At 47.0% G+C, this 26,024-nt stretch overlaps 2 protein-coding genes across 7 annotated transcripts in view; both read left to right on the top strand.

The window, feature by feature from the left end:
* sh3pxd2b (SH3 and PX domains 2B) overlaps positions 1–3,490 on the top strand; it is a 37,317-nt gene extending 33,827 nt beyond the window's left edge. For all 5 annotated transcript variants that reach the window (XM_077504307.1, XM_077504306.1, XM_077504304.1 and 2 more), the window contains 2 exons: positions 493–618; positions 691–3,490. In XM_077504307.1, coding sequence (XP_077360433.1) covers positions 493–618; positions 691–2,010 — 1,446 coding nt within the window. In that variant the 3' untranslated portion in view covers positions 2,011–3,490. The remainder of the gene's footprint in view (positions 1–492; positions 619–690) is intronic.
* A 1,270-nt stretch (positions 3,491–4,760) lies between these two features.
* stk10 (serine/threonine kinase 10) lies at positions 4,761–26,022 on the top strand. Of its 2 annotated transcripts, XM_077504300.1 has the most exons (20): positions 4,761–5,225; positions 10,386–10,550; positions 14,078–14,126; positions 14,334–14,483; positions 15,536–15,608; positions 16,713–16,907; positions 17,582–17,663; positions 18,036–18,179; positions 19,053–19,343; positions 19,512–19,847; positions 21,111–21,235; positions 21,418–21,541; positions 22,365–22,544; positions 22,990–23,082; positions 23,154–23,283; positions 23,366–23,490; positions 24,317–24,508; positions 24,759–24,884; positions 24,957–25,070; positions 25,303–26,022. In XM_077504300.1, the coding sequence occupies exons 1-20, from the start codon at positions 5,067–5,069 to the stop codon at positions 25,444–25,446; spliced, it is 2,997 nt and encodes a 998-aa protein (XP_077360426.1). In that variant the 5' UTR covers positions 4,761–5,066; the 3' UTR covers positions 25,447–26,022. The 2 variants fall into 2 exon arrangements, with proteins under 2 accessions (XP_077360426.1, XP_077360427.1); XM_077504301.1 differs by lacking the exons at positions 4,761–5,225; positions 10,386–10,550 and adding an exon at positions 11,659–11,771.
* The last annotated feature ends 2 nt before the right edge of the window (positions 26,023–26,024 follow it).

Here is a 26,024-nt window from a genome sequence, read left to right as displayed (position 1 = left end):
TGCCATATTAGCCACTTGTTGATAAACTGAACTGTCAATTGTTTTTCGTCAAAAATATGAGAGAAAATGTCATTTTAGATCTGAAATGTTCAACATAATCTGCTGACAACAACAAATACAGGAGTTAAATAACTAAAACCAAACTGAAATGTTGACAATTTTTGTTGACTAAATCTAGACCAATAAAATGTTTTCTTAAATCAACTGAAATGCTCGATTTATAGTTGACTAAAAATGGACGAAATCAAAACGGGATGAGGTTGACTAACTGTGATAAAAACTAACACGCGTGATTGAAATTGGATAAAAACTGAGACTAAATTTCAAATGATCACTGCTCCAAACAAAGCGATGAACGCCTCACCGCCAACAAATGTTGCTGAATAAAGCGCGACATTTCACTTGCGAGCACGAGTCAATCAAGAGCGGCCGCCATTTGAGCTGTATTCCGCTGACCTTCTTCTTGCCGGACATGCCGGAACCCGCTGACAGCCCCGAGGCAGCAACCTCCCCAAGCCGCCGGGCCCGCCGCAGGTGGAGGAAGAGTTCTACACCATCGCCGACTTCCAGACCACCATCCCCGACGGGATTAGCTTCCAGGCCGGCATAAAAGTGGAGGTGAGCCGACGGCGTTGTGAACGCGCTCTGGCGCAAGGACTTGAAATGGACTCTTGTGCTCCGTCTCGCCAGGTGATTGAGAAGAACGGCAGCGGCTGGTGGTACATCCAAATAGACGAGCGGGAAGGTTGGGCGCCGGCGACCTTCATCGACAAGTACAAGAAGAGCAGCAACGCGTCGCGGCCCAATTTCCTGGCGCCGCTGCCCAGCGAGATGGAGGACGGCGCTTCTTCCGACGAGCGCTGGTCCAAGCCTTTGCCGGACGAGCCCGCCGGGGCCCCCGAGTCCTGCTCCCGAGCGAGGCTTCGGGACTGGAAGTCCGGCGCCTTCTCCGGACCGCTGCCCCCGGCCCCCGTGGCCCCGCCTGACCACAAGCCGGCTCTACCCCCGCGAAGAGAGTCCATCAACAAGAGTTTGGACTCGGACCCTTCCAAGCATTTGCCCCCTAAAGCGCCGCCGGCCGCGCCGAAGGCGGGAGCCTTCAAACCGGACAAACCGGCAGACGCAAAGAAAGAGGACAAGAGCAAAGCGCTGCACCTCCGCAACGAGATGGGCCTCGAATGCGGTCACAAGGTCTCCGCCAAAGAAGTCAAGAAATTCAACCTCAAGCCGGTCCCCAAGCAGCCGCCCAAACCCAAGGCCGAAGTCGCGGAGGAGAAAGCGGAGGCGGCCCCCCCGCCGGCATTTCTCAAGCCCAAGCCGCTCCTCCGACCCAAGCCCAAGCCCAAGCCCAAGCCGGACCCGCCGGCAGAGAACGAGGTGGACATCAGCAACCTGAGAAGTCAGCTGAGGCCTTCGAAAGCCGCCGGGGATGCCGGCGAGCTCGACCGTGGCAACGGGGGCCCGCCGGTCCTCCCCAGCGCGCCGCCCTTGCAGATCAAGAACGGCGACGGGGGCAAATTGCCGGCCAAGCACGTGAACGGCCACGCTCAAGAGAGTTGGCCGCCCGCCAGACCCCCGAGAAGACCGCCTCCTCCCAAGAAAAGCACCCCGTCCGGCCCGACCCAGACCCAAGCCCCGGCCGCTTCCAAAGACACTCCGGACCCCGCAAAGACCGCGGCGCAAGTCAACAGAGCCCCGCCTCCGAAAGCGAAGGCCTTCTCGCCGCCCGTCCCCAGCAAAGACAAAGAAGCCAAGACGGGCCTCCGAGCGAGAGGCGACAAGCCCGGCCCGCCCGCAGACAAGCTGCCACCTCTGCTGAGGGAGTCCAGCAAGGACGAGCTGTACCTGGCCGTGGCCGACTTTGACGGCGACGAGCCCTCGTCCAGCTTCAAGGTGGGGGCGCTCTTCCAGGTGCTGGAGAAGAACAGCGGCGGTTGGTGGTTCTGCAAGAACCTTGCGGAAGACGTGGAGGGCTGGATCCCTTCCAATTACTTGAGCAAGAAAGCTTGAGACGCAAAACAACATCAACACTTTGCTTGTGCTTCTATACAGCAAGAAGGCCGACTTTATTTACTCCAACAATCGATGCTTTCCCACCAACAAGTCCAGGATCTTTCAGTTCTGGGTTGTAAAGGTTGAGCAGGGAATTTAGAATTGTGTTTCCACAGCGTCTTTGAGTTCTTGGTAATTCATTCAAAAGAGTTTGATGAGCCCAGCCGGTGTAAAAAAAAACCCCCAAAAATAATAATCATTTGACCAACCACATCATGCCTGGCTCAGAAAGACCCTGCTGCTTTCGACATAAGTACTTGGATGCCCCCTGGGGAAATTGGTGGTGGTGGAAAAACGAGCAAACTGAATTTTACCAAGGTAAACTGAAAAGTTCTCCAAAAGTTCCGATGGTGGAAATGCCCCTTATGACATCAAAACCAATCAAAAGTTTTTTGTTTTTTTGTTTCCTGCTCGTTATCGCCCACATTAGCATTACAAAAGGAGTGCTAGCGTAGCATTACAATTTCAGGGGAGGGGGGTTGTGCACGTTTAGGTAACATAACCCAAATGCAGCCTTTACTAGCACTCATCTATCGTTGGCAGGAAACCCGCCCAAAAAAACAAAAAGTCGTTTGCTCAGCCATCCACGTTGCCTGCCAAAGACGAACATTTTCAACATTTCTCGTCTCGTCGGATCGACTTCAATCCACTTGCATATAAAAGCCACATAAACAAAGGCAATATCGTACGTTTTCTCTTTTCTTTCGGCAAAGATTTGAAAACGGTTTGAAAACGGATGATTCCGTTTGAGCTCCACGAAATACCCGAACCCGATTCAATTAATCAGCAGCTGCATTATCAACTTGAGCAAACAAATTTCTCGTCCCCGTTATCGGTTTTGCTTCGTTCTAAGCGCAACCTCGTTAAGCTGCCATTTTGTAGACAGAGGATTGATGCCGATGTTCCTGTATGAGACCAAAAAAGAATAAAGCAACGTCTACGTTTTGGTGACTGAAAGAGGCCTTTATAAAATACGTATTAGAACAAATCTTCTTTTGTAAGAGTTCATATGATATCAAATATCAATATCAATTCTTCAAATGTTTTTGGACAACGAAATGAAGTACAAACAAAAAGTTTTACAACAAGGAAGGCTTGACTGGTCTCAAGCGTCGTCATTATTTCCAAAAATGTTTCTTTTGTTTTAACTGTCAAGGATATGCTAAACGTCTTTGTCATTTTCTTCTTTGAATACTTTGTGTACTGATGTCGGAAGAGGAAAGCAGTGAGGCTTGAATTGAAAGGCATCTGCTTTGCATTCTATGGTTGTCATCACATGAAATCCAAAAGTTTTGTTTCAAGACAAGACTTGAAGCGAGTCGCGACTTTGGCCGACACTCGTTCGCTTGCAGCGCATGAAAGCGGCGTGATGATGTCGTCATGGCAGTCTTCTTTTGTATCTTTGGCAAGCTTTCAAGTCAATAAACATTTTCTTTTCCATGCTCTCATTTTATTGGTTCAAAAAAAGCAAACATTTTGTTGCGCACAAAAACGTATTGGCCATTTCCATTTGTTAAGGAAGAAGACTTGCATGAAATGGCTTTCATCAAGGTGGCTTCCTAACGAGCAGAGATCATCACCTGAGCGAGCGACCTGTTGACCTGTTGACCTGTTGACCCGGCCAGCAACTTTTCCTTGAGCAGTCGGTCTGTTGATAAGCTCTGCATTCATTCCGGGACAAAAAGAGTCCTGCAAAATGAGATGACGTTTTTGCTTCTTTCTTGATGGCTCGTGACAACCTGAAGGAAGACAAATGGCAACTCCAAATCACTTCACATTTCACCCTTCTCACTCCTTGTGACTCATGACAATGTCAATATGATTTAGGATTTACATTCTTAATTAAGACGAATCCAGTCGACTCTTGCAAGCTGAATTACACAATTGGTTGTTGTTGTTGTTGTTTTACATTTATTGCAAAAGTTAACATTGTTCAAAGAGTGTCAGTGCAATCTCAACAACTCACAAAATTCATTTTAGCGTTTGAGGCAATATAGAAGTTCATTTACTTTGTGTTTGTAGATAGACGAACAAAAAGTCACATTTCCAAGGAAAGGATTTGAGTGTTGAATACATAAGCTTGTTGCACAAGTGTTGATTGTAGTATGTGCTAAGTGATGTTCCATGTCCACTGTTTCAAAGTGCACCTCTATTCGGAACCCGTCTTTCTGTAAGCGAATTTATTTCTTGCCAACGAGACAAACATCACCTGTCACTCGCTTGTTTATTTCCAAACTCGGCTTGTATATACTGATTGGATGAGGAAGATGTGTCTTATTAATAGCAATAGCAGTAAAACTAGTGCTAGTATTGGTCATTTTCTTTGCTGTCTACAGCCAGGCCTGACAACAGAGAATTTGTTGGCAATGAGCCCAATCTGCCACAAGAGGGCGCTAAAGAACTGCCTGTACTCCAAATCGGATTGTGCGAGGCTGTAGTGGTAGTAGCTAATAATCCGTTTTGACACATTACTCGTCCACCATGAAATATTTTTTGTCGTGATAGTAGACACCAGGAAGGCTGCATCCGTCCATTCTGGGCTAAATCAAGCAAAGGGGGACGAAAGTTGTTCACCTGACGCTCCAAATCCGGAAATGGAGTTCCTCCTCACCCTGCAGAACGTTCAAATGGATGACAGGTTTGCCTGAAAGAAACTACATTTCCCGGAGGTCAGTGGGCGGAGCTTGACGTACGTAAGGCGGGGCCGCGCTTTCCTTTCGGCTGCTTCCGAGTCCCGACCGAGCCGAGGCAACAAGTTGGCACTGCGGCCACGACACACGACCAGTCGTCGACTCGAGCGGCTCCAGACTAGGCACTGCCGGCCGCAGGTGGCTCTCACGGATGGATGAACATGTGTGACCTTTTCACCTCCGTGACGACACGGACGCGACGGAATAAGCCTTTGAAGATAAACAAGGCTTTGTGACAAGTTTGTTCTTCGGATGGCCAGTGCACGTGCCGCGCGTTGAACTTGCCACGAGAATATCTCAAAAGACATATTTACGTTTGAAGAAATGGCGCTGGCCAGATTCAGCAAAATCCTCCGCCTGCCCGCTCTCGACATGAAAAAGAAAGTCAAGCAGTACGAGTACGTCCACCGGGACGTCAATCCGAGCGACCAGTGGGACGTCGTGGGCGAGTTGGGCGACGGCGCCTTTGGAAAAGTCTACAAGGTAAAAAAAAAAAAAAAAAACGCGGAGAGCCATATCGAGTTGGCACAAACTTTTCTTGTATTTCACGACTTGTTTCGAGTGTTTCGAGGTGCTCCTGACCTGACACGGAGCTTTCCACTTGACATTTGACAAGCGTGTACTCCCTTTTGGTCTGAATTCGGTCAAAGTGGTCCGACCAGGGTTGGGAATGGAAAACAGGCTGGCCAGGGTTGACGAACATATTTTACGCTTACAAATGCACTCCAATCTCATTTTTTTCTAATACAGTATATATATATATATATATATATATATATATCCTTTTTCAAGTGTTTTGATGCCATTTTCTTTTGTTGTTACACCTGCTGCAGTTAGCCAAGGAGCATGTATGTCTTGAGCCCAATGGCATAACTGCCTCCCGAATCAATCATTAGAGAATGAGATGCTTCGGTTGGGTGGGATGAAACAAGTGAAACAAAAGTTGCTTGGATTCATCAGCCAAGCAAGAATCCTTGACATTTTGCTGCGGCTCGTTGCCAATGAATAATACGTGAATTTGAGTTGCTAGTGGTAAACTGTGGGCAGGTGAAGCCCTTTGGCACTCTTGTGTGATTTCAGGGCTATAGAAATAAAGTTGACCTGACTTGTAACTGATATCAGGAACATTTCAAAGGCTTGTAAGATTTGCTTTTGGCCCAAATTCCATCCAATTGGTGGGCCTTTGGTGCTTTTATGCAAGGCTCATTGGATGTGTTTTCAAACTCCAAACTTCCCGCATTCATCAACTTGTTTTGTTGTCTTGTTCCCTAAAAGACAAGAAGAAAAATATTTCATATCAAAATGTTGCTCTCTTGATCGTCAACTGGTAAAAAAGGTGCGCTGCACATAACATTGTCGGATTTCCATGGCAACAGGTCTTCAATCTTGTGCCTTTTCCTGATGTTTCCAAAACAAACAAGACCAACGAGTTCCGCCGACGTTTCTGGAAATGCCACCTTGATCGCTTGAGCACATTTTTTCAAATCAGGCACGCACGTTCGATCACATCACATCACTTCACTTCACATCACATCCCCGTTTGGGAATCCAGCTACAGGCCGGAACATTTGAAAGCTCGCTTGTGTAGCGTCCGTCCGTTCCTGGCGAGTAGGAGTGGCGCAACTTTTGGCTGGCCTTTCATCGGGATGTGTTTGGCCAACTCGTTTCCTGGTGGACAAGCCGCCAGTGTGTGTGCACCGAGTACAGTGGATGCCTTTGACCTTTCACCAGTGAGCAGTGAGTGCTTTACTGGAAGTCTTAAAGCAAAACAACGCTCGTTTTCCCACTATTCCATTAGGCATTGTGTATCATGAAATATCTTTCACATCTTATTCCCTGATGTTTTTTTCAATATCCAACTAATAATATACCCTGGGCATCAACATCTGTACTTGCCCCTCAAAAAGTATTCCAGTGATAATTCCACGTGATAATTATATTGATCTATTAAGCGTCATGCTTGTAATGGGTAAAATGTGTCATGTCATAGAGAAATGTGGTCATCACTCTTACGTAAAAACAAACCATCAAAAAAGGCCAATTGGACTTGGGCCTTGTGTCCCACCTAACTGTTTATTTGACCCCCCTTCACAAAGTTGCATTCATGGGAGAGAGGCCTGCACGGGTGTCAAATGAAGTTCCAAATATTTTCCCCTGACTAATTAATGAGCCAGGTGCCGCTTAGGCCGTTTCCCTGCTGTTGCCGCCGCTCAAGTGACGACAGGTTAACACCTCCCGTTGTCAGGAATGCCGTCCGTCCGTCCGTCCGTCCGTCCAAGTGAAAGGCCGCTCAACTGGCAGTTTGATGCCAATTGGATGTTTGCTTTCGTAAACAAACTCGAGTAAGCGTCATCAGTGGAACTTGGGTGTGGACACTTCCTCTTTTGGGGGAAAAATCATTTGATTTGATTTGACTTGTGCTCAACTTGGGTCGTGCAAACAAACGTGCCGGAGCGACACGCGTCTCGTGTTGAGTTGAGTTGCGTCTCGTGTGAGGTCACGGCCGCCCGCTTGTGTGTAATCTCAGGAGCCAGCTGGGCCCACGGCGACTGATAAGAAAGTTGCGTGCAGGCACTGCAGGGTGTGGCCTCGTAATGGGGGGTGGGGGGAAGTCCTCTCCTTTCAAAACGTTTCCGGCATTTTTGTGCTATCATACTGCTTGTGGTCCCGGCACGCTTCCGGAGGGGCTTGCAAACGTTTTCAAGCGCTTCAAAGTGAGTTGCTCATCGTCACTCTTCGAAGCGGCGATTGTTGATGGGAATTGTTGTCGCCTTCATCATGTGGTCAGCCAGCTCACCCCCCCCCCGACCCGTTTTTGCATGTTTGAAATGTTTTCGGCATGTTCCATCCACCATGTTGCGTCTTTATTTTGGGCGTGCAGTTGAAGCGGCGCTTTGTAATGTGCTTCACACCCACTTCCCGTCTGTAAATGCTGCCATTGATGCCACCACAACAACAAAGTGACTTCTCTCGCGCAAATGACCTTCTTTCTTATTCCGCTGGATGCCGGCAGCCCCTCCCTCCACTTTGTTCAGGCAGGCTTGTCATTGTCAAGTCACGGGCACATTTTTAAACTGAAGAACCGGGATTTTCAAATTGCACTGATAATCAAATGTACAATCAATTAATTCTCACCAGGGACTATTGATAGCAGAAGCACGGCTGGAACATTCATCACTTCTTCCACTAAAATCTTTTTAGTGGCTTCTGCGTTCAAAGCACATCTTGGCTGACTTGCGGTTCTTAAGCACAGTCGGTGTTACAAACTAGTCACCAACCTTCCCGGCAACATTTTATTTTTTTTTTCAGAAAAGCAGCAAACATGCCATTTAAAAAAAACAGTCGACATGAACGGTTTCCACATAGTTTTTGGTCTGACAACAAAGGTGGAATGCAATCGCAAAGCAGGCTGTACATTGAACGTAGACAATAAAATTGCAAAAATCTGCATTTTGGAAAACTTTTCACCCAAGGTTTGAAATGTGAAATTCTGCCATTTTCATGGGGATAAAAATGTTTTCAGCCACGTGTCCTCGTGGTAGACTGTGAGGTTGTGGGTTCAATTCATATCAAAGACTTAAAAAATGGGAGCCATTTGCCTCCCTGCTTGACACTCGTCATTAAGACGACTTGGAATTGCGCGCTTAGAACACCAAATGAGTCCGAGGGTGGCGCTGTTGCTGCTGCTGCTCCTTCAGGGCCAAATGCAGAGAACACATTTCGTGCCATTTCAGTGGCTGTGACTCGAAGTATCACCAGCCATTGTTTCATTGTGTCAAAACGTCATTACAATGAAGGTTTGACCAGGTGCAAGATTTTCCGGGATTTGCATGATTGCCAACAAGAAAGCGCTCCATAATTTGAGCGTCCAACTGGCCACTTGCTTGTAGCCTCTTCAACTCGGGATTGTTTAGGCCGTCATGAAAGCAAACTGGCCCACGGTAAAGCGTTCCGTCGGATTTGAGCACGTCTTATTTTTAGTCAAAGTGTTGAATAGGACGGACGGATGGATGGCAGAACATTGACATGAAGACGGATGTTCGATGCACAGTGAGCGAGGTGACAAGTCTGACAGGAAAGGCTCCGTCCGTCCGTCCGTCTGTCTGTCGGAGAATTCCAAACAGGAAAAACCAGAAGTTCCCCGGTCAACCTTTTTGAGTTTGGTGGCGTCACTCACGGCAGTTGATGTTGTTGACGGCTTACTCGAACTCCAATTGCCATTTTTTGAACCGTGACAATCCGTTCCACTTGACGTGCCAGCTTGAGCTCGGTCGCTGTTGTCTGCCAATCCCGAAACGACTGACAGGAAAGAAAGACAAACTGTGAAACATTGACTTAGTTTGAAAACGGAGCTATAAAGGGAAAAGTGTGCCGTGACCGTCTGCAGTCATTTGTCACAAACGTGAAGCCACTCCCATTTGTGTGTCAGAGCTTCGTAACGTTTGACATTCTCGCTCCTCAGGCGCTTCCAGCAAGAAATGTCACATTCAACGGGCATTGTTATGGATGCTGATAATAATAATAATGCAACATATCTTTCAGGTTTGGCGTGTGTTTTAGTTTTCGTGTATGTGGCCAAACATTCCACAGCACCGACGTCATACTCGGAGATTTCAAGTGGCCACTTTCCTGTCTGACGTGCCCGTGTCCACAAACGCACACATTTGCATCCCTGAACTTTCAAGATCCCAATTAGAAACGAGGGCCATCAGGTTTGATGATGATGAAATTGAAGTTTGTCAAAACAATGAGAAAAGTGACAAGAAATTGCTCTCAATTGTGCTGACAAAGTCTCAGCGTACACAAATGACGACATAATCGTGCATTGATTTGATCCCTATTAGAGCAACAATGATTCGACTCACTTGGTTTCCAATTCAATTTCACGAGTTAGATTTTTGTAGCAAAAACAGTTTGCGTGGTTCGTATTGCTGGATTGGCTTTGTTGCGAGAGAAGTATGTCCCTCGTACGGTGTCACTTGAGTGTCATTGTGATCCGACGACGTCGTCGCCGGCCAACTCTTTTGGTGGCGAAGGACGGCGAGCGCCGAGATGAGATGTTGACAGGAGAGTGAAAGGATCGTTCTGGCATCTGAGTTGGTGCTTGGCGTTTCCAGCCTTGTTTAGCGAGTGGCTGACACTTGACGACTTGTTGACTCGCACCTTGGGGGCCGCGTCTGTTGCACACACACTGCGGGAGATGGGTAAAGAAGTGTGTAGCTGCAGCAAGCTCCTCCTGTTGACGGTTTCCCACATTCGAAGTCAATTGCTTGTTTGCTCTGTCCGCTTCCTGTTGCTTGTTGGGTGTGTACACAACATGTGCAGGGAAATAGCAAGAAAGCTGCAGACCTTTTTTTTGTTTTTTTTTACACTGGTCCTCTCTTCAGTTTACGTGCTGAAGATATTTACAAATTTTGTTTGTGCGCGGAGCACAAGTTCCTGTTTGATTTTTGGTGTTTGTAAGAGTCATTCATTCAAATGGGCCAAATGTGCTTTCTCTCCATTTGATGAAACGTTTCCTCATCTAAAAGTCAGTCAGTTCATAATATTGCCATCTTGAGTTGAATGTTTTGTGAGCCGTCAAGACACGTTTGCGCTTTTGATCAAATGTCTGAATTGTGCCCTTTTTTTTTTGTCCACCAGGCGTGCAACAGGGAGACGGGCGTCCTGGCCGCGGCCAAAGTCATCCCCACCAAATGCGAGGAAGAGCTGGAGGACTACATGGTTGAGATTGAAATCCTGGCCAAATGCGACCACCGCTACATTGTCAAGCTGCTGGACGCCTTCTATTACAACAACCACCTCTGGGTAGGAAAATGCAGATTTCCCACAAACTTGACTTTTTTTTTTTTTTTTTTCACTGTTCAAAAGTGAAGGGTAACGACAACAGAGCGGGAGTTGAAATCCCGCGGGTGACATCACGCATGTGCGGTGACCCCAGCCTGACCCTCATGTTGCCGCGGGATTGTGTCAGGAAGTTGAGTTGTGTTCCTTTCACTGTGGAAATTGTTGTCCAAGCCCCTCCCTCTTCTATCTTCAGCCAGGAAAATAATGACCTCTCTCTGTGCTCTGACTTGGAATCTTCTTGCAATTGCAAGCCATCTTTTCAAAAGACGTCGTCAGAGTCATGTTGCGCCCCGGCCGGCCACCAATCGGAACAATATTTTGACCTGCTTCTTGCAAATCCTCGTCACTGAATGCACACAAATGCCCCGCCCCCTCGATCCTCATGTTGTCATGGTTGTTGTCGGCCATACTTGGAATTCCGCTGATGCCGTGCGGCGGTGATGTGGATTCCTCTCGGATATTTTATGCAACAAACGCCCTTGCCTGCCCACTCGAACCACATAGCTTGTAAAGCGCAACACGCATGAGATTCACGTCCAAGCGATTTGAGATCCAAAACAAACCTGCACTTAATAACTATAACATAGATAACAGTCCAACAATAATATGATATTAGAGAGAGAGTTCAAATCAGCTGGGCAGTGAAAGGGAATGGAGTCTTACATCTTTTTTTTCCTCCTCGATGAGTTTAGCGCCTCGGTCGGACTCCGGCCCAATTTTGATCCGTCACGTGTGTCGCAGACAAAATTTAAAGTCGCGTTTGATGTTTGATGTTGAGTTGTTTGGATGTCGCGTAGCTCGTGCCGTGTGATCCGCTCAAGCATCGCTTGCCTGACGATGTCACATCATGTTGCTAATCCAATATCAAATATCCAGGTAGAAGATGCGTGTGAAAAAAGTGATGTCAGGTCGTCATCTTTGCCTTTGGCAGATGATGTTTTGAAAGTCATGCTTGTGCTTAATTGCTGGTGACGTCATACGGACGGCGACGGTAGGATTGCTTTATGATGTTGGCGTGCGCATACGAGAGGCACAGGCTGCGGTTGCTAGGAGACATGAATGACGTTGCACTTTTCAACGTTTTGGCTTTGCTGTCGGAAGATGACAATGAATGTGCTCGCACTTGATTCCGGCCGGGGGACTGCGGAGACTCGCTGGGAAGTTTGACATTCTTTACAGCTGGTGAGGCGGGAAAATCACAGAGCTGTGACAAGGAGAGGGAGGGACACTGCTACGTCTACAATTTAGAGACAGAAAGGAAGCCTAAAAAAAAAAAAAAAAATCCAGGAGCTGCTGCCTTCTTCAAGTTCAACTTGTGTATATGCTTATTGGCATCACACTCAAACTGCAAGTGGCCTGCATGAAACGTTCCAGCCCAAAGTGAAAATGTCGCTCGGCCAGTCTGGGCGCATTCGTCACTGCTACTTAATTCCTTACCAAGAATCGGCAGTGTTAAAACTGTTCAAAGTTTCGATCGCACTCATTCCATATTTCACGTCGCAAACGCATCTTTTTCCGATTGGATTGTTTGGGTAATCATATCAGTTTGCGGTCGTTTGACTGATCGAGTTGTGTCGACTGGATTGCGTTGCATCCGCTTCCTTTTTTATCCGCACTGAAACTGGCTGACGTTTTGCCAGAGTTGTCATAGCGAGGCGTGACGCGACGCACGCCATCAGCTCATGGCGCAGATATTACAGCGGTATTTGCCATCTCCAGCACCGGATCCTACTTGGCCTTTTTGTTTTTGCCTGCAACACAAGCACTTAAGCGTGAAACAAAATCCTGGCCTGTCTCCAATACAATGCCGAGGCTTTTTTTTGTGTTTTTTTGGAACATGACAACCAAAGACTGTGAAACGGATGCACAGTTACTCGGACAATAGGAAGAACTTCCTTCCAAAAGGAGATCAAAGCCACATTTCACAATCATTGTGTGTTGTACAACTTCTTATTCACTTTTGTTGAACATGATCAGACGAAACCAATGTATTTATTTTTTCAACATGACAACATGAATGTTGTTTGTGATAAATAATAATCATCTTACCATTCATATGATCCGAAAGCAAAGAAAAGTGTGGAGTGATTCTTTGCTTGTATAGCTCACAAAGTTCTGCACGTTCAAGTCTTCCTTCCCGTTCACATTGCCTTGTAATGGAAATCAAAACCTGTAAAGCAGGAGTGGTTTTTGGACATTTCCCTTCTCCAACACACCTGATTCATATCATCATCATCATCAGCAAGCTCTGCGCATAAGCCTGATAACGACCGTTCATTGGAATCAGGTGTGTTGGGGGAGGGAAACCTGTAAAGCCTGCACGACGCCAACCCCCGAGGACTGGAATTGCCCACCCCTGCTGTCAAGTATTTGAAAGTTTCAGACGACATTATTGTGCAAAATGCAACCTCAAGGTCACTTGCAGGCAAAATCATATTCAGGTGGGACTTTGGAATGATGAATAAAAGTTGTTGTATTTCACGACCTTCTGACCCTACACGACGCCACATGTGAGAGTGCTTGTGCGCGCGCGTGCACACTCGCATGTCCGAAACTGTTTGAGAGGAAATGAAAGCTGCTTGTTACTTTTGGCCAACAAGACATTTTAGGGAGTGTCCTGTTTTCTTTTTTCCCTTGCTCTCTCTGTCTTTTGACTTGACTGTTAAACTGCTATTATATGTGGAGACGAATCCTGCTCTCAACTTTCTGAAGTCTGTTCTGAGTCCATTCAAGCACTTTGACCACATTTGTTTTCTCACATGATTAATTCCCTGGCATCCACTCAATCCGGAAAAAAATAAGACCCTTTGAGAGTTTTTATGTATCGTTCCTCTTTGCAATATTCGTATTGATACGGAGGCTTCAGAATCGGTATTGCACGTTCATTGAAAAAGTTTCCCGGCCATTCCTTGTTATGCAGTGTGCACACATTTGGACCAGGCACGGCGCTCGCGGTTCACCGGAAGTGCTGCTGACCTACAAGAAGAAAACGTGTTTTCCATCCATCATAATAAAAAAAAATGGTGAAAATATGGGGATATGTATTTATTGCCTTGTTGTATCGTTTGAGATATGTGGCTATTGTGATGCGTATTGTCACTCTTCACAAGAACTCATCGTTTAGGAGGATATATTTCCTTACAATATGATAAACGATACTATTATTGATGTTTGATACCTATATTGGAGCATAATAATTGACGTACAACCTTTTGAAGAGCAATTAACTTTTAATTCTCAAGAGTATTGAACATTGAAATGTAGAGCAATCCATAAATATAAAGGTGACTCAATTGTTAAAGTGATATATATTTATATATATATATATATATATATATATATATATAATCTCGTGAAAGTTTGGGTTTCTGAATATTTGAAACTCGGAAGGCATTTCCATCACAATCGCCATCAGCTCGACACATTGAGATGCTGTTTGTTGGACTAAAGTGAATGAGCAAGTGACAATGTTGCTTTTCCTTCCCCAGATCATGATTGAGTTTTGTCCAGGAGGAGCCGTGGATGCCACAATGTTAGGTAAGTGGCGTCTTTTTGTCCCCAAATGCTCGGGAACCGCATTTGGCCTTGAACGGCCCGGCCAGCAGGCCCAGCGGAGTCCTCCACTGCCCGTTTTTCACACTGTAATCCGCATGCTCAGATCTGCCATCCAGGATTGGCAACGCAGACCTTTTGTTGATCTTCTTTTGAGGAGATTTGCAAATGTTTTTTTTCCCCTTTGCTCAGAGTTGGATCGAGGACTGACGGAGCCGCAGATTTCAGTGGTGTGCCGGCAGATGCTGGAGGCTCTGGCCTACCTCCACAGCATCAAGATCATCCACCGAGACCTAAAGGCCGGCAACGTCCTCCTCATGGCGGATGGCGACATCAAACTAGGTGAGGCTGAACTGGCCACTTGATTCTGCCCGTGGCACGCAGAAGGGGGGATATGTAGCATGAGAAGAAAATGGGGAATTGGCCGTTTGAGTAAATCTGCCGTGCAAACATTCACAAAGACCGTTTTGACGAGACTAAATTCAAAAGAATTTATTGGAAAGTGGATTTCATATTCCATTGCAGCTTATGGCTTGAACTTTTGGCATGGGTGCCTGCAAACATGTCTCTCATACACAGCGTGTTCAACATTTCAACCACACTTTCTTGAATCTGCCATTCAAGGCAGCGCTGACATTTGAAGCAACAGACGTGAATGAAGCTCATGTATATCATTTTGAAAATGAAAACGAATCCACGCGTATTTTTAGAAAAGGAAGTGGAGCGCATCTCTGCTCTATTAATACTTTGGCTAAAACTGGTTTGACCTGCTTCCTAGTGACGTCATACCAAAAACCAACCAAAGTGTAGTCTGATTACACAACATGACTGTTAGTTTGTTTTTTAAATTTTACTGAACCGGGGATTGTTCTTCATTTGTTTGTTTTGTTGATGCAGCTATCATCTTGACACTTGTTAAGTCATCGCAGTGACTCATTTACAAACTGGACCACTTTGAAGTTCAATGCCCTTTTTTCAGTTGTTCATTCATGGCATGAAAAAGATGCTTTGTGGAAAAGGCCTGGCTGCCGTGTCGCTAAAGGCGCCGTTTCATTCACTTGAGTGACGCAGTTGTGAGAGGAAATCCTTCCCAGGTGCCTTTGCACTTGAAACTGCCAAACTTGTCGAGTTACCCTTCACGACATGACCTCGCCGTAAACACCCAACAACAACATCATGGATTGACACTTGAGTAACTTTAACCTCAAGTAATTTAATTTCTTTCTTTATTTATTTCGACTATGGGGTGTTTTTAAGTGCAGGCTTAAAAAAGGGTGGTGGTCAAGTATTTTCAGGCAACGGACCTTCTTTTCTGTAGCTTCGGATATACAGCAATAGCGGAACAATTGCATTTCAAATAATCAAGCGTCTCTCATGTTTTTGTTGTTTTCTAGCTGATTTTGGTGTGTCTGCTAAAAACAGCAAAACCCTCCAGAGAAGAGACTCTTTCATCGGTACGCCTTATTGGTGAGTTGAACGCATCCCGGTTGACATGCTATATGGGCCACATACTTTTTTTTTTTTTTTTCTTTCTTTTTTTTCCTCTCTCCCTCCAGTCCAAGTGTACTCAATTCAAGCAAAATGTTACTTGTAGGAACTGAAAATGCTGGAAATGCTTTTGACCTTTGGGTCACAAATGATCCATAGCAGGGTTAGGCAACATTTTCCATGCCTCCCTCCTCCAACACGGGTGTTGGAGTTGAATGATCAGAAACCCGATCAGGATCCTTGGCTATGTTGGAGGAGGGAGCCATGGAAAAGATGCAGGACTGCGGCTCTCCACCACCACCAGGATTGTCCGCCCCAAAAATGCTCATCCGTGGTTCCTCCTCTTCAGCCGAACCAACTGGACTGCCAGAGTTTCCTTTTGTAGACTTGAGTGAAGCTTGCAAGCAAGCTGAATTCTTCACAAGGATCCATCTTGTGTACTGCTCACACTGATCCGTTGGCAACTGACCCATCAGGAACTGTTTAGGGCGGGACATGAAGCTGCAATGAAGGCCGGGGCAAACAAACAAACAAACAAACAAACAACCAAACTGAACGTGGACGAACGGACGCTGCAATGAATTCTGTCCTGACGTCGTTTCCTTGCTGAAAAACAATGAGAGGCGCTTTGTGACTTTTTAGCTGGTAAAAACGGTGCTTTTTTTTTCTGCTACGACTGCGACAACATTCAAATTCGTTGCCGCGGTCAAAAGAAACGTTTGGTAGGCATGCACAAGTTCAGGCATCGTCCAATCAGCTGGAAGTACTGTCCAGAGTGTCCCGCCTTGGTGGAACAGTCCCGGATTGATGTTGCCATTTGAACTCCCTCAAGTGAATCGCAATGATTGCCAGGCTCGGCTTGAGTCGTCATCCTTCAACAACAGGCTTCTTTCTCCCATGCATGAATCAATGCGGATTCCAATCAGTCGGATTCCATCCGCATCTGTGGAAGAAGACGCATTAGCCGGCAAAAGTTTGAATCTCTGATCGGCAACACAAAAGTGGTGCGGCGACGTCGCAAAGACGAGCTAAGCGGCAAAGTGATCTTGTTGTTGATGTTGATTTTGTGTGTGCATCGATCAGGATGGCCCCGGAGGTGGTGATGTGCGAGACCATGAAGGACGCGCCGTACGACTACAAGGCGGACGTCTGGTCGCTGGGCATCACGCTGATTGAACTGGCTCAGATTGAACCGCCGCACCATGACCTCAACCCCATGCGGGTGCTGCTCAAGATCACCAAGTCGGACCCGCCCACCCTGGATCAACCAAACAAATGGTGAGAATTCAGAACTGTAAAACGTAATGAATTGGAAATGCTTCTTTTCCTACAATCGACAATCGTGTCCCAATTCATCATCCACGTGAATAGCATGCCCCTGATGGATGGATGCACTTTTTCCATTAAGAACAAATCGAATCACCAAGAAGATTATCAAGCTGAAGTTTACGTTGAGTTGAAAGAACATTTGTTGCTTTTCACGTCAGTTTCCGACAGACAAGAAGAAAGAACAAAGAGGGAAAAGCAAACGAGTTTTCGAAAAACATTAGTTGCAAAAGAATGTGTCCTCCTAAAAGGCACCTTCTCCTCTCTGCACTTGATTGCAATAAATGGATAGATTGTATTTTTCACTTTGTGCTGTCCAATGCATCACATGGCCTCACACACACACACACACACACACACACACACACACGCGCGCACATGCGCCTCCGCATGGTGGCATTGGAGCAAGAGAAGTGCTGAACAAGGACTTTTTCGGCAAGACGGCCTCGACAAAGGTGCTGCAAATGGCGCGTGAGCGTCATCGGCGTCGAGCGCCGGCTGTCTGGCTGGCGTTTCGGAAAGTCATCTGAGCGCGACACGGCATCCGTCGCCACGACACGCTTGCGCGCTACATGACGCCATCTTGCGTTTTGCTCATGTGCCTGCTCGTGTGGTGTCTTGCGCAGGTCGCAAGAGTTCAAAGATTTCCTGAGGAGGGCTTTGGATAAGAACCCCGACACTCGTCCGACTGCAGTGCAACTCTTGGGGGTGAGTAAGGTCACATCACATGATGCGTTCCACTGAAGCCGCCCACATGCCAGCAGTCACCTCTCGTTGGTACATTCAAGCAAAGAGATTTCATCCTGGACAGCCCGAGCGACCGTTTCATATTCACACAGGATTCGATGGCTAAAAGTCAACATTGAACCAAGTCACATTGTCAAGCGGGAACCTTTTCTCGATCCCAAGACTTTCTGGCAAGGAAGAGTTGAAGAAAAATGTATTTTGGAGATGTGGAGATGTTGAAGTATGGAGGGAGCCCACTCCCTCGTCACGGGCGTCGTTTGTGTCTGTCCGTCTGTCCGGTGGCAGCCAATGCCTGATTGCCTTTCTTTGCTTATGTTTGTTGTCGGCAAGCAGCATCCTTTCGTCAGCTCGGTGACGAGCAACCGGCCGCTGAGGGAGCTGGTGGCTGAGGCCAAGGCGGAAGTCTTGGAGGAAATCGACGACAATGGCGAGGATGCCGAGGACGACGACGGCGGCGCCGCCGTGGATCTCACTGTGGTACCAAAACGTTCATCTCATCTCCATCAGCAAATGAATCCACAACTGCTGTAGTCATCACTGAGCTCCAAGTGGTGTCCATCTTCTGCGTCACTTCCGCACACGCGACAGAAATGATTGGTCGTTCGTTGGAGAGGAAGTCGAGCCAAAAGTTGTCTTTGGAAAACCATCTTGTGATGAATATTTATGACAAAAGCAGCAGAATCCGGCGCCCATATTGTCACTTGCACTTGCTCGGGGGATGACCAATCACGTGAAGTCCATTCTCGGTTGACAGCAAGTGTCAAAATGGCCGCCAGCCACTGGAGACGGATGAAAACAGGACGATTTTGCTGCTTCATTCCAATTCCACAAGCAAGCGCAGTCTGAATGACATGAATGAATTGCGGTTGTTTCGACGAGTGCAGAGGCGCATACAAGTTCATCTTTTTGGCTTCACTTCCCCTTTAAAACAAAAGAACTGTAACTGGAACAATGGCAGCCAGATGCGCTCTTCATTTAGACGTTGCCATCATGCATGGAACAAAAAAAAGCTAAAGATTTATAGACGCACATTGTTCTGCGTCAGCTTTTACAAAAAATAAAATAAAATCAGCTCAACCTTCACTGTTTAGTTGCAAGAGTCCCCAAGATGAAATACATTTCCACGCTCCACAATGGCTACAAACGGTTGCATTTCAAAAAAAAAAAAAAAAAAAGTTATCTAGAGCAGTGATCCACAACCACCGGGCCGCGGACCGGTACCGGGCCGCGGACCTCTTTGGACTGGGCCGCGGCAGCAGCACAGTTGAAAGAATAAAAAGACTTCCTGTACTTCCGGTTTGTTTTTCTTTGCATGATTATCCTGTCGTCTCCTTGTCTGTGGCCTGTTAGACCAGTTTGGAAGGAGACGAGTCTTCGGGCCCGTCCGGCCCCATTGCGACCTCCCCGACGTCGGCGCAGCCTTTAGTGGGAAGGCGTGGCGAGTCGGTCTCGGCGGCGGGAGACCAGCCGGACACCGCCGCCGTCCCCGTCCCCTTGCCGCGCCACAATCGGCCCCCCAAGGAGCATTTGGGAGAGGGGCCCGAGTCGGACAAATACGAGAGCGGCGTGTCTATCAAGACTTCCAGCTCGGACTCCGGCATCGAGGATGGCAAGAGTACGCCCACGTCGGAGGAAGACAAGGTACGTACGGCCATTTTGCATTGGAAAAAAAAAACAAATTAATCGCGCAACAAAGTCGTTTGATTGATGCTCGGATTTTCACTGCTGAGCCATTCCAGATGATTTGAGCTTGAAGTGTGACTATCCCGGATGGGCGAGTATCCAGCAGCATCTTGTTGCATTTTGCAGGCGTCTGCGGGGGCGTCTCCGCCGCCATCGGACGCATCTGAGGGAAGCGCTGACGGCGTGGAGGCGGTCAGGAACGCGGCATCCGCGGACCCCAGTACTGACACGTTGAACGAGCGAGCTCCCGCCCACGCTCCGGAAGTCATTTTGGCCGCGGCCGCTTCGGGCCCCAGCGGCATCCTCAACAGGATGAACACGGAGCGAGCGTCGACGGGACCCGACGCCGTCTCGCCGTACATCAACGGACGGATCAATAGCGTGCGATACTCGCACGCGGGCGCCTTGGAGACGGACAGCGTGAAGTCTTGGAATAAGGACGACTTGGTCGGATCGGCAAGGGTGAGTCCACCTCCTCCGTCTTTAGACTTTGAAAAGTGCAAAGGCGGAGCAGTCGGTGTCAAGAAAGTGAGAGTGCACTGGGGACGATTGTCGTCTTGCCCAGGTTTGTTTTCAGCGCGCACGGGAGGTGCAATGTTGGCGTTTCCATTTGCACATGCACCTGTGACCTTACGAAACGATGAAAACAACAACGCTGTTGCAAAATGACAGCTTTAGAATCGAAAACTCACCGATATATATATATATATATATATATATATATATATATATATATATATATATATATATATATATATATATATATATATATATATACGTTTTGCCTGCGCGATCCTTTACCAGCACTTACCGATCAAATTTGATGGCGGACATCATGCTTTCTTATCTCACTTATTGGCCTGCGATTGCAATATTTTGCACAAAGTGTTGGGAGTCACTCCTAAAAGCCTCTTTTATTTTTTGTCATTAACTCATTCACTGCCAGTCATTATAGAAAATTTTTACATTTCCAATACTCACGTGATATTCCATTCAATAATTATATATAAACCGAATCTACCAAATAACAGAATAGACTCCCTACTTTTTGTCCCGTCCCGTTCTTTTATAATTGACAGCAGAAAAATGTAGGTTTGCCAAAATACAGCCATTTCTCCCATGGACTCTGAAACTGTGTTTATTTCCTATAAAATGGGGCTATGATGTCATCTACCGGTGGTTGGGCATCAGTAAAGTTGTTTCCAAGTTTGATATTTACAGTGGAGCATGCTCAGATTCGCCCCCATTTAGCACCGCTCTAAAAAATACAATTGACAAGTATACTTGTCAAAGGCAGTGAATGTTAAATGTTCCATGTATTCTCAAACAGTACGCTCTTTTGTGCAGGGAAAAAAAAAGAAAAAAAAAAGAGCGTTACATATCCTCCCTTCCTATATTTTCCACAAATGTATACTTTTGGTCAGATAGCAATTCTGAACCAATTAAAAGTATTGATGATGTCATGTTAATGGTTGAACAAACTTTTTGAGGCCAATTGAGGACAATTTTTTGAAGCTTTTGGCCAGTGATGTTGCTTGTTGGCAAGTATCTGTTGGCAGCGCTCTTCTATACCACAACAAACAAATTCTTATATCATAAAGTCTGACACAAAAAGTGTCAAATGGAATGAATGCGGAGTGGCTTACCAAACGATTGCGTGACTAAGTCGCACCTAATTGAACGAGTTGCTTTCCCGACCTTTGACCTCCGCTTTGCTTGCCGCAGGACTACTCGCGGAAGACTCTGAAGCGAACCAGGAAGTTTGTGGTTGACGGCGTGGAGGTGAGCGTCACCACCTCCAAGATCATCAGGGACGACGAGAAGAAGGACGAGGAGATGCGATTCCTCAGGTATGACCGGCGAGCAAACTAACAAACATCTTCTTCTTATCCTCGGCAGCTTCACCTGTTTGTTGATCACGTGTTCGCCCAAAAAAAAAAAGTCTCCATTGATGCCGTCTTACGACGTCACCTGGCGCTATCAAACTGGCGACCGTCCCAACCTAACTGAAGCCGCTCTTTTGTGCGCGCAGGCGCCAGGAGCTGCGCGAGCTGCGTTTGCTGCAGAAGGAGGAGCAACGATCGCTGGCTCAGCTGCACGCCAAACTGGAAGCGCAGAAAGAGCAAATGAACAAACGCTTCGAGCAGGAAATGAGTGTGAGATGCAACCCGACAGCAGTCCCGTCACACATTTTGTCCATTCGCACACAAAAAATGGGTGCCGGCAAGGTAACCGAAAGCGGCCGGCAAAACATGTCTCCAAAATGGAGAACCGGAAGTTTACTGGAAATTCAACAATACGAAACATAATTGATTTCTCCACTCCTGAAGCAGATGATGGAAACATCATTCCAAAACATTTCAAAGTGTACACCCGTGGCGTTCACACAAACATAAGTTTATTATTATAAACCTTCAATATATATTTTTTATTTTTTTTTGAAAAATCAACAAACAAATGTCGCATCTTTCCCTTCAACACTGGAGCGCAGTTGAAATAACGTCGGGGTGCTAATTATTGCTCGTCCGTTCCGTTCCAAAGCCGTAACAATTTTCAACATCCTCATTATCTACTAACATGTTTTAGAAGAATATGTAACTGTCGACTGCTTCCACTGATTGGAATTTCTCCGGCGCCATCGTCAATCGCGTCGTTCCTTTCATAACTCCCGCAAATGCTTGAATCAAATTCCAGGACACGCTACGGTGGCCCACGCCACCCTCTCGTGCATACTCGGATGCATTTCATCGGCTAAGAGAGCAACAATTGGTCAAAACAGGACACCAAATGACTTAAATTCACCCTTCAATGCATGCTAAAAAAAAAGTTCAATTGTGCATGTGTGTGAGATTGTTGAAGTCGGAACTTGTGTGATTTGAGTGCCAGCATTTCCCCCAAACAAGTTGTGAAGGAGGGTGCCACTTCTTGCCACTTTTTCTTCTCGTGTATCTTTTATTTATTTTTTTTATCCCGTGGCAGGCCAAAAAGAAGTTCTATGACGTGGAGATGGAGAACCTGGAGAAGCATCAGAAGCAGACCATCGAGAAGATGGAGGCGGAGCACCAAAATAAACTGAAAGACGAGAGCAAACGCATTAAAACGGAGCAGCAGCGCGAGTACCACGACTTTCAGGATCAAGTCAAACACAAGAAGAAGGAAGTAGGTACACCGCCTCCAAACGCAGGCTCCTCCCCCTCCTCCTCAAAATGGACCAAAAAAAAATGAACAAATTGATGTCTTGCCATCAAATGCAAAAAGGTGCAATTCGGTATGAGGCTTCACTCCACTGACCGTTTTTACTCATCTGGATGGAGCGCACACATTACAATTGACAAACATTTCAAAAAAACAAACAAACAAAAAAAACATTTCTTAGTGTGTCAGTTTGGCAGGATGGAGCAAACACTCAATCACTGAGCTGTGATTGGTTGTTAGCCCAACAAAATGAGACGGATGAAAACGCATTTTGTCGGGCAACTCCGCAAACGTCATCGTCGTCACAATGTGCTCTTTGGACAGACAAGAAAATGTTTGGCTGGTCAAGACTTTTGAGCCCCTTTGACGACATTAACGACTTGTGAATCCTCTTCTATTTTTTTTGCAGTTAAAACAATCGGTGGACAAGCTGCCGAGAAGCGAGCGCAAAGAACAATTGAAACTCCGCATGAATGCCTTCCAAGAAATCCGGCAACGAGAGGTGCCTTGAAAGAGAAGATCATCATCATCATCATCATCCTCATCATCCTCATCCTCATTTCATGTCTTCAGGAGGAAGAATTTGTGGCCGCTCAGAAGAAGCAGCTGGACTCGGCCGTCAACCAAATCCTCTTCAACAACAAGAAGGAGATTGCCGACACCGAGCGCGATTGTCTCATGAGGAAGCAGCAGCTCATGCGAGGTGCGTGCGTGCGTGCGTGACTTCCATGGTCAGCGTCTGCCTGACGATGGCGTCCGTCCGTCCGTCCGTCCTCTTTGCTCAGATCGCGAATCGTCGCTGTGGGAATTGGAGGAAAAGAGCCTCCACGAGCGACATCAGCTCCTCAAGCAGCAGCTCAAGGAGCGATATTTCCTGCATCGACATCTCCTCCTCAAAAAGCACGGAAAGGTAACCTCATCATGGTCAGCGTCGCTCGCACGTGGATTAGGGATGCATGGATGCTCGGATTTGCTCGTTCAAATGGAAATCAAATAGTTTGTATCCAAAACAACTCAAATGCATCCATGACCTTCCGCTTATCCGGGGGGGTCGCGGCTGGCAGCAGTTTTAGGAGGGAAGCCCGTGCGGACTTCCCTCTCCCCAGCCACTTCAAGGGTGGTCCCCGGGGGCCTCCCTCCCTAGGTGGGTGGGACATGCCCGCAACGCCTCTCCAGGGAGGGCATCCCAACCAGATGCCCGAGCCACCTCAGCTGGCTCGGGCATCTGGTTGGTTATGCTCTCGTGTCAAGGGACACATTTGCAATGTACAGACGGAGTTGGGATTCGAACCCCAAACCTCCTGGTGGCTGGTCATTGCACTTGACCAACATCCGTCCGTCCCATTTTGCTTGCGGCAAAAGTCAACAAATGATGTGGAATGAGAAAAATGTTGAATTTGAAATTGGAAGGGTGTCAATGGGATGTTGCTGGATGTCATGTGGGAGTTGAAAGAGGACAAACGAAAAAAAAGATGGTGACAAGCCAGGCTCCATTTTTTTCTTTTCTTCTGCTCAATGTGAATTTCCTTGACACAAAAAGCACCTTCCCAAGCAATCTTCAGGCCTTCGGAACCATCTTGTGTCATGAGAGAAAAGAGCACAAAACGTACGCAAATGAGCCACTTTGGAGAGAGAGAATCGCTGCTGAGAGGAGGGAAAACATGAATTCGTAACTACGACAATATGCTTGCACGAACGGTGACGGGTTGACGTGACGCGATGTCCTTCCGCTCCAGGAGGTGGAACACATGCAGTGCTACAACCAGCGCATGATCGAGCTTCTGAAAGCTTGCCAGCAGCAGGAGAGGAACCGCCTGCCCAAGATCCAGCGCAACGAAGCCAAAGCCCGCTTGGCCATGTTCAAGAGGAGTCTCAACATGAACTCCAAAGTCATCCCCTCCTCCGAGGACCGAGACAAGATCAAACAGGTGCAGGACGCTAACTCCTCAACGCGCATATGCAGATATTGTCGTGTTTTTCAAATGTCACCTCCTTTTGTGGTGAAAATTGGAGAGGAAGTCAAAAGTGTTTAGCCAGCGAACAAGCACGAGTCCATCAATCGACTTTGGGATGGATTGCCATCCAGATTGTTTGTTTGTTTGTTGGACAAACCAACTGAGATGCCAACAGCTTGAACCGATGAGTCAAGATTGAAAATGGTTTGTTTTCCCTGTCAAGTTTTCCCAGCAGGAGGAGAAACGTCAGAAGGCGGAGCGGCAGCACCAGCAGCAGAAGCACGACAACAAAATGCGGGAGAAGCTGGGCGAGTGCGACGCCAACATCCGAGAGCTCAAGCAGCTGCAGGTACGCAAGTTTGCCTTTGTCCGAGGGCGCCGCTTCCTGACCCGCCCGCCACGTTGTCTCTGCCGGCCTCAGAACGAGAAGTGCCACATGCAGGTGGAGAACGAGACGCTCAAGCTCAAGCAAGTGGACGAGCATCACAACCAGGAGCTGAAGAAATGGCGGGAGGAGCTGAAACCACGCAAGCAGGTACCTTTCATTTCCTCACCTCGCCAAAACGTTTGCATTTGAGCGTTTCACACAACAAAGGCGAACGCGAATGAGCGTCCGCGTCGGCGTGCTTTCAACACAAAGCGGATCCGGGAAGTCCAAACCCTGAAGGAGAAATTGATTGGCCGCTTGCTTGCTCGCTCCAAAAGGGATCTGCGGCGGCAGCTTTGGACTTTGCTCAATTGTTGGGGTGTTGCTGCATGTGCGACAGGCGCTGGAGGAGAGTCTGAGCAGCAAGAGGAAAGAGCGGGACGCCTTCTTCAAGATCAGCGACGCCGACGACTTCCCCAGTCCGATGGGCTCGCTTGGCAAACTCTCCAAGTTTGTTCCCTATCAGGACTCGTCCAGCACGTGAGCCGACGCTCGCTTTCCTCAAGCTTGTCCTCCTCTTCTACACGCTTGTTGCTTGACAACAAGGAAGCGTTGATATTGAAACCATGTCGTTTTGCTTTGGGGGTTTTATTTTTGGGGCCATTTCCAAAATTCGTTCATGCTTGCCTTTGCTTGTTTTGTCCCACAGATGCCAAAGTGTGCCTTCTTCTTTTGTTTTTAATTTATTTTTGCTCACAGTTGGCTCAATTCATCACTGTACATTATAATTTCCAAGAGATTTTTTTTAACCCCGAGGATGTTTATTGCTATTTGAAAGCAAGCGAGCGAGTGCGATGATGCGATTTAGTTGCGTTGAGACGACGGCCGACGTTTGACTGTAGAAATGAGCCACACTGGACGAGGCCAAATCCGGTTTTTCTTTCTCACTTGATGGACTTCAAACACAAAGTTGAAGTGTTGCAGCCGTTGAACTGCACGCCAACCTGACCCAGTGCAATCATTCTTCTTTGTCGCAGAATTTTGTGTTTTGTTGCACTGAGGAGGAATTCCACGTCAACTGTCATATTTTGTTTTAATAAATTGTTTGCTTTTCAAGGGATT

Source organism: Festucalex cinctus, chromosome 18 (genome assembly GCF_051991245.1).
Source record: "Festucalex cinctus isolate MCC-2025b chromosome 18, RoL_Fcin_1.0, whole genome shotgun sequence".
NCBI lineage: Eukaryota > Metazoa > Chordata > Actinopteri > Syngnathiformes > Syngnathidae > Festucalex > Festucalex cinctus.
The sequence above is the reverse complement of the archived record's forward strand: the minus strand, read 5'-3'. Positions and strand labels throughout refer to the sequence as shown.

Coding starts and splice junctions, on each gene's coding strand:
- stk10 (XM_077504300.1), top strand. CDS start 5,067: ATGGCGCTGGCCAGATTCAGCAAAATCCTCCGCCTGCCCGCTCTCGAC. Junction 17,664..18,035: donor CTGCAGTGCAACTCTTGGGG/GTGAGTAAGGTC, acceptor GTCGGCAAGCAG/CATCCTTTCGTCAGCTCGGT. Junction 25,071..25,302: donor AGCTGAAACCACGCAAGCAG/GTACCTTTCATT, acceptor CATGTGCGACAG/GCGCTGGAGGAGAGTCTGAG.